Below are 14,694 nucleotides of genomic sequence, written 5' to 3'. Positions count from 1 at the left end.
ATTGGGAGAATTCCCATGTTACCAAAATCACCCAACACATCCCAAAGGTTAGGCTATACATGGTAAATATGCAAGACAATAAAGAGGAAAAAAATATATTCAGTAATAAAATGTCAATGAAACCAACAGAGTACACAATTAGCTCAATGTCCAATCCGGCATTTTTAAATGAAAAGATCACTTCTCACCTTAAATGGCAAAAGTCTAGGGCCCTCACCAGGCAGGACGTCTACCAATTCAAGTTACTGCCCGAATCACTCATCTGTACTCGAAATGTCAATATACGAGTATTACTCATTAATGACCACCTTTCGAGCGGACTTACGCACGCCCTCATAATTCTAGAACATTCTCCCGCCACCCCCTCGTGACGTGGAGATCTCGTGACACGATACAGGTCAACAGGGTCAATACTCGGACCTATGTCAGGCACCTAGATTTCCAAAATCCACATTCCGTTCGCTCATCGCGAGAACTACAGTTTACAAACAGCCTGGTACACGCTGACACAAGTGTTCATCTCCCCCCAGTATTTCTTAAGCATGCTTGACACTGTCGCACATTCCATCAACGGTCATATGACATACATTTCAGTGCTCCATAACTATGTACTATTTATTCTATAGGAGCTGTCAACACATTTACTAAACTTTTTTTTTCAGAATTTGTAATAAAATGCAAAGACTGATGATTTGGAACGAAGAGTCATGCAAATGACACCAAAGGCAGGTGACATGACTGAGTGTTGTAACTTACATTAGTTGTGATGAAATTATTTAGCGTGGTTATTCTGAACAGGCTGGAAAAAGACATTGATGACATAGATGAACAAACTGATTCTAGAGATGTCAAGTTTGCAAAGATCAGATATTTGTGTTTAGACATATTGTGTAGCAGTTTATTAATTTAAAAATTTCCTGCTGATAACTTATTGGTTACGAGAAGTCATTTAACAGTGTCTCAGACCAGTATCATGGAAAGTCTTGTGTCATTTTAATAACTTTTGATGTAATATCTATGAACAAAGAAAATAGAGGTTTGCTACTGGGTAATGTAATGTCACCTTTACTGTTTGCCCTTCTCATGGATTGTGCAGTCAGAGCAGTGGGTGGAAATAGACAAGATTTAGATACGAGTAACAGTAGAAATTTGACAGACTTTGAATACGCAGTTGATGTTTTAATGAGCAAAATACAGCTAAATTTATAAAGTATGTTTAATAGAAGACAATTTATCAAGAGACATGGGACTCTACCCTAAGAAAAAGAAAAGTAATGAAGACAGTGTGCATAAAAGGATGAAATAACACTTGATGGAGACAGGGTTAATGGGGTTACATCTTTCAAATATTTAGGAACGATAGTAAATAGTACGAGTTCTCTTGGGCTGGAATTTAGTGAAAGATTAAAAGGCAAATCAGACCATAGTCAGGTTGAATGATTTTTGCAAATCAAACTGACAGAAATTGAATATGCGAGTATGTCAGTTTGAGAATAAAGGTTTAAGAAGAATATTAAAATCCATATGGCAAGACTGATAAAAATGATACCATAAGGAAAGTTATGGAAGTTCCCTAAGTAGATGAGATAGCGATTATGAGATGGAAATGGCCTGGACATGTATTTCGCTCATCCCTTGGGAGAAGAGCACTTGATAGCATCAGCTGGGGTCCCATAGGCACCAGAAGAGTGGGAGACCAAGACCTACACGGATGTTAACTATGAGACAAGAGTTTGTTCGTGATGGGAGATTCGTGGAAAATAAAGCACAGGAAAAATATGAACGCCAGAAGTTTAGTCTCTTTGCATAAGAGGTGATGATGGCGGCACTGGGGACACTGCTGCAATAATTCTATGTGGTTTATCCGTGGCTCCACCTCAGGAAAAGAGGTTTATACTAAGGAACGCTGAGGTGCAATTCTCACTTTCATGTCGTTGATAAGTAATTTGCTGTCAGATAGAGAACAGGAGGGTTTGAGATGTGTTTCATTTTGACTAGTTAAGGATTAAAAAAAAACTATTTTGTTAGTTAGCATACAACGATTTCAGTGGAATATGCAAAGGGCTTATACGATTGCTTGTTTCAATATGTTGTTAATGGAAAAAAGGATGAGGAAAAATATAACTGGAGTATTCTTACAAAAAGATCAAGGCTTCATCTCTGAAGAGATTAACTATTGGCTTTAAGTTCAATGAATGGCTGAAAAGAAATGTTGTGAGTTTAATTACTCTTTAACTTTGTTTCCAGTGAATGTCAGATCCATTTCATGATCACATGTCTTGAGATGTGTGAGCTCTCTCATGAGATTAATGTATCCAACATATGAATTTGTCTAAATTTTAAATAATTATTTTTAACTAATGTATTACAGGCAATTTGACCATATTCATCGCGTGACGTCAGCGAAATTAGATAATGGGCACTGAATTACATTATCTCAATGAAGAGCCTGAGTGAGCCATCAATGCTGAACCAACATGAAACATTAAAAATGGATTAACTAAATTCAATTACGTTTTGGAACCTTTTGTCGAGGCCCAACTTTATTCAATAGGCCAAATGTTTTTCACGGAATTTAAAAGGGAGTTAATTGAGTTGTAGTCCTCAGTTGTATATCCCAATTAAAATCGACGAAACAAGTTTTATATAAAAGCAATGCATCCCGTCTGGATCATAGTATGCATACGTAGACTATATATCTCCTTAAATTGAATGAAACTTCACGAATATGACTGAGACTAACATTCTCTTGAATGAATGGATCCATTGAATGGGTCAGTATATTGATTTTATACTTTTGTTTATGTTTGTTTTTCAATTTACCTGTTCATTTGCCCATTCTTTTAATAGCTTTATGTACGTTAATGCACCCGAGTTATAGACTTGCGTCTGTTCGGAGTGTAGCATTTGAAACACGTCAGCTTTAAAACCGAATGTTTACTTTTCCAGGCCCTCCCTTGTCATCATAGACTATCAACACAGTTTAGGTTACAGGACAAAGGATTCTTTTTTAAACGAGCGTTATAAAACAAAGGCCATGATGTTATATAAATTAGAATTATTACTACTACTACTACTACTACTATAATAATAATAATAATAATAATAATAATAATAATAATAATAATAATAATAATGTACGAAGGGAATAGACCCTCTCTTAAACAGGTCTTATTAAAAATTTTCCTTATAATTCGTTTTTCAGGCTCAGCAATGTTGGTCAGCAACTGGCCAATATTCATATTGGAAAACGGATAGTGTCTGGAATGCGGGAGGTCTTTTATGGAAATATTCAATCAGAAATGCATGGAATCCTTCTTCGTCTGGATTGAAGTTCTACTTCAGGTTGTGGTACCGTCGACATGTGGTTGAGCAAGATCTGGAGAAACAAGGCGCTTGGGTCGGTATTTATAGGGGGCGGGGGCGGTTGTGTTTTGATCAGTGCTGAATTATGATTGGCTGACTGGGTCAGGTCATCTCGGGGGAAGCCTTCTCTCCCATGGTGATGTTTGGGGCTCGTCTTACGTGCGAGCGGCATTGTAGTGCTGGGGATGAATGAGAGAATTTCGATCCTCAGATGTGGAATTTTGATTCTCTCGTTCCCTATGGGGGTCGCTCAATGCAGGTCTCATGGTGGCCGTGGGGAGGAGAAAGGTTTCCTGCGTAATGTTGAGGTTTGGTTTCTCCTTCCCATTGTGCAATGCTTCCAAGAGGCGCAGGCAGCAGCGGTCCATAGTTCGGTCAATTATTTCCGTATTTGTGGTTATATCTTTTCTTGCAATTCTCTGGTTATGGGCAGTCCTGGCATGGTTAAAGATGGCTCCCTCATGGGTGTGGCAGGAAATCCTCTTGGAGAAACACATGGTGATCGTATATATAAACACATAAGAACCGAAGCATCCTCGGACGGGGCATGAGTACTGGTATACCACGCTGGCTTTCTTCAAGCGGTCCTGCTGAGGTCGGGGCTGGATTGTTACGCATCACTAGGCTGCTCGTCTTTTTGTAATAAATGACCAGATGAATATTCTTATTGGGGTCAACAGGGCAGACATTATCCTCGATGATTTTCTTGAGGGCACGTTCATCTTCTTTATATTTATGATGAGATTGTCCTTTATAGAAGAGCTCTATGTGTTCAGGGGCATCCGGTGAGGTTCCTGCCAGTACCATTTATCGATGTTCGCCTTGATAGACTCTTTTATATTCCGGTTTGGGTGTCCATTGTCGACGAGGGTCTGGGCTACAAGTTCCATTTCTCCGTGTGTGTCATTCCAGGAGGAGCAGTGAAAGAGGGCCCTGCTGACGTAGGCACTGATGGTGGAGCGCTTATACCTCTCTGGGCACTCGCTTGCTCTGTTCATACACATGCCCAGGTTCATCTGCTTCATGTAGACCTTCGTAGAGAAAGAGACTTCTCTCTGCTCCACAAGGACATCAAGGAAGGGGCGACAGTGGCTTTGGCTATGTTCGATGGTGAAACTGGGGCAGCTATAGTTGTGGAAAGCATGCCTCAGATCGAAATGGCGCTGATGAAGGTAAGTTGATGCAGCTCATGTACATCCTTGGCTGGTCTATACCTTCGAATACCCTTTGCTCTACAGTGCCCATATAGAAATTGGCGAAGAGGACTCCAAGGAGAGAACCCATCGCCACCCCGTCGATCTGGGTGTGCATATGGCCACGATGGTTGAAGAAAGGGGCCTTTTTGGTACATATTTCCAGGAGGGCGCAGAGGACATGCTCAGGGATTGGGTGGTGGGGCCCATATACACACAGTCCAAGATCATCTGGATGGTCTCATCGATGGGGAGATTCGTGAAGAGGGACTCCACATCCATCGAAGCAATACATCCTCTGGGGGGTGCCGCTCTTAGGGCCTCCAGGAACTATGCTGACAACTTCAAGCTGTGGCTGCCCAGGACATAAGGGGTCAGGATGGCATTCAGCCTCTTAGCCAACTGGTATGTCAGGGCAGGAATCTGACTGATGATGGGGCGCTGGGGGTTATCTTGCTTTTGCGTCTTGACATTCCCGTAGATGTACCCCCCGGTCATAGTCTCCCATGGTTGGTGGTAGGTGAAGGGCGTTAGAGGCGGCGTTGACCGTGTCTGTGATCCTGTTCGCCTCCCGCCTGATCTCGTCAACAGGGTTTTTAGTAGTTCTTCAGAATTTGGTACTATCCGCCAGGATATCGTCCAATTTCCGATGGTAGTCCTCGGTGTTTATGAGGACAAAAGCGGCGGTCTTGTCGGCCCTATGAACAGTGATGTCTTCCTTCTCCCTCAACCGCTTGGCCGCCTCCCTCAAGTGCCGGTCGATGATGTTACTCTCATGGACGCCCCAGTCGGTAAGGGCCTCAGCCAACTGGAGGGGTTGAAGGGCGTCCAATGTTCAGAGGTTGCCAAGGTCCTCTTGTCTTCAGATATTATCCATGAGATATTCGATCTCAAGGCGCTTGTCCAGGGGCCTCGGCCTGGTGAAGTAGTGGCAATTAAGGCCCATCTTCAGGATTTCATCTTCGGGAGTCGAGTATAAGTTGCAAGATTTATATATCCATCTTTCTCTTGCGGGAGGCATAGCTTACCCTTGTTGAGGGCTATCAGCTTCTTGGTGATGGTTCTCATCTTGTTTTTCTGCATCTTTCTCATCCATGCAACATAGGCACTCGATGATGTCACTGCGGTGCCCTTGCCCTTGGAGGGTGTTGTTCGTTGTTCCATCCTCTTCCATTGACCCCAGTAGGAATATTCATCTGGTAATTTATTACAAGAACAAAAAGACGAGCAGCCTGGTGATGTGTAACAATCCAGACCCCCTCAGCAGGACCCCTTGAAGAAAACCAACGTGGTATACCAGTACACATGCCCCGTCCGAGGATGCCTCGGTTCTTACATCAGTATGACCACCATGTGTTTCTCCAAGAGGATTTTTGCCACACCCATGAGGGAGCCATCTTTAACCAAGGCAGGACCGCCATAACCAGAGCATTGCAAGAAAAGATATAATCACTAATATGGAAATAATTTACTGAACTACGGACCACTGCTGCCTGCACCTCTTGGAAGCATTGCACATTGGTAAGGAGAAACCAACCCTCAACATTATGCAGGAAACCTTTCTCCTCACTACGGCCGCCAGGAGACCTGCATTGAGCGACCCCCATAGGGAACGAGCGAATCAAAATTCCACATCTGAGGATCGAAATTCTCCCATTCATCCCCAGCACTACAATGCCTGCTCGCACGCAAGATGAGCCCCAAACATCAACATGAGAGAGAAGGATCCGCCCGAGATGGCCTGCCCCAGGCAGCCAATCATAACTCGGCACCGATCAAGAACCCCCCCTATAAATACCGACCCAAGCGCCTTGTTTCTCCAGATCTTGCTCAACCACATACAGAGGATGACCAACGAGTTGGTCGAAACATGTCGACGGTACCACAACCTGAAGTAGAACCTGAATCCAGACGAAGAAGGATTCCATGGATTTCTGATTGAATATTTCAATAAAAGACTTCCCGCATTCCACACACTATCCTTTTTCCAATATGAACATTGGCCATTTCCTGACCAACATCACTGAGCCTGAAAAGCGAATTATAAGGAAAATTCCCAACATTCCTTTAAACCGTAATTAAACAGTTTCATAGGACTATACTAAGAAGATAGGAAGGTTTCCAGAAAAAGTTATATACAAAAGCAAGCTAACTGCAACAGCAATCATTAATAAAAACAGTCATCCTTAAGAAGGATAATTGAAGATCATTATTGAGATAAGTTTCTTAGAAATGCTAAAAAAGATGTTCAGATACTTAAATCAAGCATACTTTCTGTTGTGAGGAAGAGAAGAAAACACATGACTTCCAGTACTTATAAATAGATAAACTTTCCTAGAATCAACTGACGTTCAAGCAGAACAGTAAAATACTCTACTAATCTTCAAGCAGAGCAGATAGCATTGGCAGTATATAATCATTTCTAAAGGAATTGAAAGAGTACCAGCGCTATATATATATATATATATATATATATATATATATATATATATATATATATATATATATATATATATATATATATACTGTATTTTATATATATATATATATATATATATATATATACTATATATACAGTATATATAATAAATATATATATATCCATATGTACGTATATATACAAAATATATATATATATATATATATATATATATATATATATATATATATATATATATATATATATATATATATATATATATATAAATTTGTAAATATACGTATATATGATATATTTATTATATATGATATATATATATATATATATATATATATATATATATATATATAGATATATATACATACCTATATATATATATATATATATATATATATATATATATATATATATATATATATATATATATATATATATATATATATATATATATATATATATACAGACATATATATATATATATATACATACACACACACTCACATTATATATATATATATATATATATATATATATATATATATATATATATATATATAAACATGTGCGTTTATAATATATATATAAATTCAAGTTTTAGAGTTGAAGGTAAGAACATGGTAATATCTGATATATCTTATGAACAAAGTCTCTATTAGAGAATCATCTATAAATAGTGAATGATGAAATAGTTGCATAGTTCGCGATTTTCTCATAACTTTAAAGACTGGCCTGTACTTCGCTTTATTTTAGGACAGAAATAAAAATAAAAAAAAAACAACTGCAGTAATCACCATCTGTTCTCCTCAGCAATAAAGACTAAAACCAACGAGTTCTCACAATACCTTCCTGAGGGACACCAGACCTCGGTAATAAAAATATTCACGTTTGATTTATAGAATTATCAGCTGAAGTCGACCGTGAACCTCTGCACATGGAGCTTAACTCAAAGCCACTCAACTCTGCATGAAAATGCCTATTTTCCTCTTTCGTACATCGGTGAACTTGATCCCTCGCTGTAATTGAATTTGCAAACTGAGCGCGTATTTGGACGGAAAAGTCTGTTCCTGTGTAACCCAATTTCTTAATTGCAGAAAGCAATTCCATTATAACTTTCGGCAAAAGTTCGATTTCCCCGTTTGCGAGTGAAAGGGAAGAAGGGAAATACAGAACATGCAGTGAATATAGTGGAAGTTTTATGAGTAATTCTCATTGAGATACTTCTTTGAAAAATTAAGTCCTTGAGGTACTTCATGAATTAGAAATTAAACATATGTTATACAACTATTTTTCTGTTGTTCTTAGACTAATATATATATATATATATATATATATATATATATATATATATATATATATATATATATATAAAATTACATATATATATATATTATTTATATATATAGCCTATACAGTACATGTATGTATGTATATATTTATATATATTTATTTGGATAAATGCTATGTTCCAGACCTTGAACACCGTTATTATTATTATTATTATTATTATTATTATTATTATTATTATTATTATTATTATTATTATTCCATCATAAAACTGCAAGAGAGCGCATGATAAAAAACTTTATTGAACGATTTATAAGTTTTATTTGATACTTAAAGAAATACCTATTCTCGACGCTTGTGGCAGTCCCATTTTCCCACCTCCCCCTAAAATGATTAATGAAAAAAAACTGTTTGATGAAGATATAAATTAGTATTTATACAACGTTGATATCTGAGCAGGCAATTTGTTGCCAACTCAGTCTAGATAATCAACTTTAAATTTTCCAAATTATGCAGATATCAATGCCTAGTCATGCAGAACCGAAATATGAAAAAAGAAACGTTTTTACTATGAAAAAATTAAACTGATTTTATGCCGCTAATTTCTTGCAGATAAGTGGAAATGTGAAACAGCGTCGGTAAGCATGATTTAATGCCGTTATGTTAATGGAGTTTCACGCAGAATCCTCGTATCAAATATAAGCGTAGATTATATTTGGAATAATGCAAGCCCAACTGAAACTAGATAACCACCTTTAGCGTATTGTCTACTGAAAGCATTACTGATCTTTTAGCCACGAATTTTCATTTTGGTGCTGAGAGTAAATGAGTTAATATAATAAAAAAAAAACATTTATTTACTTTTATTCTACATCCCATTGATTACCAATTTAGATATTTTACTCCTGACCTGATGTACCTTTATTGCTGTAGTCGACATATCAGAGTAATCTTTGATTGACTGTAATGTAAGGGATAATCATTTATGCTTCCTATTTCCGACAGTTCAGCTAGTGTGCCAACAGTTTGTCCTGGTGCTGGTAAGCGTGATTATAGGATGCATAGTCTACAGGATGGTGCATGAACCCCATATCGGTGGATTACCCACAATCCTTCATCGGCCTCTATCCAAGATGGCAACTCTACTTTGTCTAAAAGGCTATAACAATCTTGTAAGTATCGTGCAACATATTACTTCAATGTAAAGTATTTGTAGCAAATCCTTCTAACTCAGTATTATTCCAGCTTTAAAAATAAAGCCCATTTATCTTTATTTGGAAGATAAAGATATGTTCCAAAATGAAAGTAAGGCCTTTCTTCGTCTCTCTACTTTCACCAGACCACTGAAATACGTTACAAGGCATACCCAGATATTGGATAAGGTCTATCACTTTACTACTTCTTTATAGTAATGAGAATACAGCAAAGGTATCTTTTTTTCTAAATCCAAGAGAAGCAGATATGCTTTGTATTGTTATTGCCTGACACGATGTTGATATAGCTTTTATCAGAAAAGGACGTCATTTAATGAAAAGGTCTTCTTTCATTTCAGTTGCTTGAAAACCGTTAACAAATCAAATAGAATGTGGTAACTTTATCAATAATTGGTGGAGAGATGGGCTTCTGAGAGAAAATAGGTATCCAAACTGCCATTGATAAGGAAAACTTATAAGAAGTCATAATATACCTACAACATACAGAACACACTCCAAAAATTACGCAAAGGCCATAAAAAGTGCGATTTCTTAAAAGTGGCATTCTGAATCATAGGCCATCCTAACCTGATAAAGGCTTTAATTAAGAGCAACAGAGCGGCTTCTCGCAAGGGACAGATTACTAACACAGTGTATAAGTTTCTGCGTTTGTTAGTGAATTGTGAACCCTTCAGACTTGGCTATGATGGTCAAATGGCAACTCAGCGTCTACTATACCATAGAAATCAAGTAGTAGTTTTCCGACCGCTCACTGATAACTGGAGCTTGAAATGAAAATCTGATTGGAACAACAGTAATAATTCACATGGAGCCGAGGTTTACCTCGACTACCAAAGCAGCAGCCATCTCAGTTTCTATAGAAATCACCAAGTTAACGTAAAAGTTCAAACTGATGATATTTTACTTTATATACATTGACATTCAAGTTGTCAACAAACTTTAATATAGTGATAGCAACTGAAAAGAAGAGGTAACAGTAATGATACGACAGTCGGAACAGTGTACAAGACCCAGAGAGAGAGAGAGAGAGAGAGAGAGAGAGAGAGAGAGAGAGAGAGAGAGAGAGAGAGAGAGAAAGAGAGAGAGAGAGAGAGAGAGAGAGAGAGGCGAGTCATGAAAAATCTGGATAGGATAATCATCGAGTCGAGGGCTCCCTACCAACCTGAGACTTGAATTTTGGATTAACTACTTTCACAGGCAAACTGTTATAAAACCAACGTTTTGTAAATTTATGTTACATTACTTTTCAACAAAGTTTAGGGTATTGAAAAAAAGCAGTACCAGTGTTGTGCGATTATTTAATTATTAGATGAGTTCACCTTCATTTCTCAATTTTAACTTTCTCTGTTGACACTGGAATAATGCTGAAGGAAGTGATAGAAAATAAAAAAAATTACCATATTAACTTAATTCTGGAGGAGCTTTCATCTTCTTGCCAAATGAAGACATCAAATAACACCTGCAAATGCACTGCTAATTACTGAAGATGAAATTAAGAAACAGTACCTTCTTCCTTCATCATCAAGAAATTTTCGAATTTTAGAAGTAACGATAAATGCTTCAGTGCCTCCAAAAATAATTTTAAATGCATTCTCGAAATCTATATTGAGTACATAAGGAACCATTCCATTCCAAGCAAGCTTAGCTTCATACAGATTACCCGAACACTTAATTAACTAATGTGTAATAGAACTTCATGTTCTCTAATGCCTACAGGTCTCTGGTTTCCGACGGACTCTCCCACGCTCCCTGAAATCCGAGGAACTGGAATTAGGGAACGGGAATGCCATTCCACATAGCGTCAATGATTCCATGATCAGGAACGAGTGGTTATTCCTTGGGGCACTCATCGACCGCATTTGCTTGATCTTGTGTTTTACGATCTGCCTCTTGAACTTCATTCGTTTTCATAATGTGCTTTAGCTTATGCGCCTTTCTTTGTTTTTTTTCTTGAGGGCATGAGTCTTTTAGATTGTTCTTGTATATCTTCCAAGCACGCAATTATTTTTTTTTTCGAAAGATAGCTGGGTTGCTGGTATAATCTGGCTTTATGCAAGTGTGGACCCCTGCACAGTGTCAGTGGCCGGAAGTCGGGTTGAGGAACCAGTTGCTGATGGCAAGGTGTTAAAGTGAACAGGAGAACTTTTGTGGATATCTGGACTTCACCTACCAACCAAGACCAGATGTGAACGTAGAAGCTGTATTATGTACAAGACTTAAATTGTTTTTTGCCTGAATGTATGATGCATAATGTTCAATATTATATGTATGGAGGTTTCGTCACCAACGTTAGTTTTTTCTGTTTGTTTCTGTTTTCCTGCTCGTCAACAAAATATCTCAAAACAGAAATGGTACATTCAAGTGAATTTTTTTTTGGAAGGGTGGTCTAGGTTCAAGACAAGGAGAGTTGGAATTATGGGATGACTCTGGATCCAGGCACAGATCAGGGTTTTTTGTTGTATCTATGGTATACACTTCGCTAAACATGTAGCGTATTCTCGATAAAAAATGATCGTCAGCCATGTAATATACGACAATTATTTTCAGGTGTTTTTATGTATGCAGAATAAACGTCACTTTTCAAATTTATATTTCCCGATCTAGACGATTAACCGGATCCCCTTGATGAACATATACAGTACGTTCACAGGAGTTGGTGTTGACGGGAGTATGCTCCCTCCACGTAACTTTTTAGTATCCCGTATGCGTGCGGGTCCCGCTAGGTTGTAAGAATATGTACTTTTGGTTAAGCGTCAAAACTATTCGTGGTTGAACGAAACTTTATGGTCTTGGAGGTTGAAGTGGTTTGTTTTTAAGGGCATGAGTCCACACAAGCAATCATTTGTGGTCATTCACTGCAACGACTATTTTGTTTTTGAAATAATGCTTTGACCTGCTTTTTGTAATGTTTTCTTGTTAGTTGATTTCCCTCTCTTGGTCTCTGATTATTCTATCCTTATTTTGAATTGTAATTTTTACATAAAACGTTCATTGTTATATTGTTTAATGAAATATAGTAACAATTAATAATTAATCATTATCTCTTACAGAGGTATTATTCCAACTGTTATTCTAGAAAGATTCTTCCCTTACTTTTCAAATTATTTTTTTGTTCAAGAATCCTTTTTTGTTTGTTTGTCTGTTTGTTTTAGTTGGTGCTTTACATATGCTTGACCAAAAACTTTTTAACAGAACTGTTTTTGTTATACGAAGTGAACTGTTTTTGTTATACGAAGTGAAGCTATCATTTCTATTCAAGTTTCTATTCCAAGAATTAGATTGTGCTTATTATCCTCAAGTGTATAAGCTCATTTCTCTGCGACTCCAAGATTCTAAGAGAGTTAATCCTAGATAAAATCTTGATGCATGCGAGAAAGATTTATATTGCATTCCCGTTACAAGGTTCAGAATGTGTTTCTTATAATTGTGAATTTTATTCTGCAATAAAAAAAATATCCATTAAGCCTTTGTAGTTTTTCATTATGTGGAAAACATTTCCTAAAATTATGGCGTTTTCTGCCTCGAGTGTGCTACTGTCGACAGAAAAATAAGGGGTTGGAGAAGTTACTTCAATGTCAAAGGTTTATTCACATGTAAATAATGTATACTTGCACGCGGTGAAATAGATTCATAATATTTTCACAAATTTCTCTAAAATTCTACGCTCTTCAGCTATGGTCTTAAAGGAACTTCATTCAAATGAGCATGGGACAATGATTAAAAAAATCAGATATTATACCTATTAAAAATGTACACATATGTCGACTAGATCAACTGATTTTCAGCAACGGTAAATTGTTAAGATTGCAACTTAACCAAGATCAGGTTATCAGTGACGGTTTACCTCCAAACAGGTTTTACCAATAGCAAAGTGGTCTTTTGGAGGGGCCTACACCAGAATTAAACTAGACGCAGAATGTTCTGCATCGTTACAGTATTCTTGCAATTTCTGCTTGCGTTAACCTACCCAGTATTCAACAAAATTATGTTTTTTGCAATTAACACCGCAAGTGTTTCGACGATGGTATCCAGAATGGCTGAGAAGTATTTACATTTAATATCAATACCCTGGTAAACGTTTAAATTATGTTCTTGGCTCCTTGGCTTAAAATAACCTTGTTAAGTGGACGCATATCCGAACTACCCAATTAACGCCGAAACATTTCCACGGATGTTCAGTATTCTGTAACTACATTTCTTTACGACGGTTCACTCGTCGTAGCAAAGGCTGAGCACACTTGTGCTTTGTAATTCGATCGTTTATGTTGTTGTGCATGTTTGACAGATGGGGAAGTTTACCAAGATAAATTATCATGGAGTGAAGAAAAGGAACGAGTGCTCTAAAACTGAATGGTGCAAAATTTCAAAGCTACAAAGTGAGTCCTCAACATACGCAATAACAACTGAGAAATAGCTCCTTAGAACATTCTGTTTCGAACGTTTTCTTGGGCTTCCGAAGTGTCTCACTGAAAATTACTGCAAGAGGAAAGAAATGTATTTTGATATTGGTGGAAAAAGTGCAGTAATGCTTTTGTAGATATAACGCAACGCGCAAAAAGAAGAAAAATGCCTATACATATGACAGCAAAAGGCTGTTACTGTTACTGATGATGCGAATCAAGCGAATTTTGGCATTGTTGTAAACAATAATGCGTGAATTAAACTAAAATCTCGTTGCATTTTGGAACTATATTAAAAGCATTAAAATTCACCGCAATTTCAAGACCAACTGGTCTCCTCCTCAAGTGACTACTATAACCCGTCCAAACCCAGGAGCGGAAGGTAAAGTAATCCTAATTTTTGTTTTTTACTTGTTGGCTCATCTTGAATAAGCAAAGGTCATATTATCTAAGATAATTATTGCAAATATTATGTCCAAATTTCGGGCACTTGAAGCTTTGTATTTCATGGTATCCATAGACATTGTAACGCATAGGCCTACTGGGCACATTTAGCCACTTATATTCCACTATTTCATTTCATCTATAGTGATCATTTTACGATATGATGTTTCATCGCTTTGGTTTTAGATTTCAGTACTGCCACGTTTTTGAAGTTAGTTTCAACTTTTACCAAAACCTTTACCAGCGGACTCCTCTCTGCTGTGCATTTTATGATTTATTCTGAAATTACCAGTTCCTACAGAAACTCAGAAAATTCTGAATTAATATTGCCAGGTCCATCATGGCTTCCTAAA

The 14,694-nt window shown here is 37.3% G+C and overlaps 2 protein-coding genes across 9 annotated transcripts in view; one reads left to right on the top strand and one right to left on the bottom strand.

Annotated features, from left to right (window-relative positions):
• LOC136828712 (neuronal acetylcholine receptor subunit alpha-7-like) overlaps window positions 1–12,965 on the top strand; it is a 37,662-nt gene extending 24,697 nt beyond the window's left edge. For all 7 annotated transcript variants that reach the window (XM_067086851.1, XM_067086855.1, XM_067086850.1 and 4 more), the window contains exons 9-10: window positions 9,289–9,455; window positions 11,214–12,965. In XM_067086851.1, coding sequence (XP_066942952.1) covers window positions 9,289–9,455; window positions 11,214–11,420 — 374 coding nt within the window. In that variant the 3' untranslated portion in view covers window positions 11,421–12,965. The remainder of the gene's footprint in view (window positions 1–9,288; window positions 9,456–11,213) is intronic.
• LOC136828715 (solute carrier family 22 member 6-like) overlaps window positions 1–14,694 on the bottom strand; it is a 133,278-nt gene that overhangs the window by 69,317 nt on the left and 49,267 nt on the right. The gene's annotated exons all lie outside the window — the stretch shown is intronic.

Source organism: Macrobrachium rosenbergii, chromosome 43 (genome assembly GCF_040412425.1).
Source record: "Macrobrachium rosenbergii isolate ZJJX-2024 chromosome 43, ASM4041242v1, whole genome shotgun sequence".
Lineage (NCBI taxonomy): Eukaryota > Metazoa > Arthropoda > Malacostraca > Decapoda > Palaemonidae > Macrobrachium > Macrobrachium rosenbergii.
This window is presented reverse-complemented; position numbering and strand designations above follow the sequence as displayed.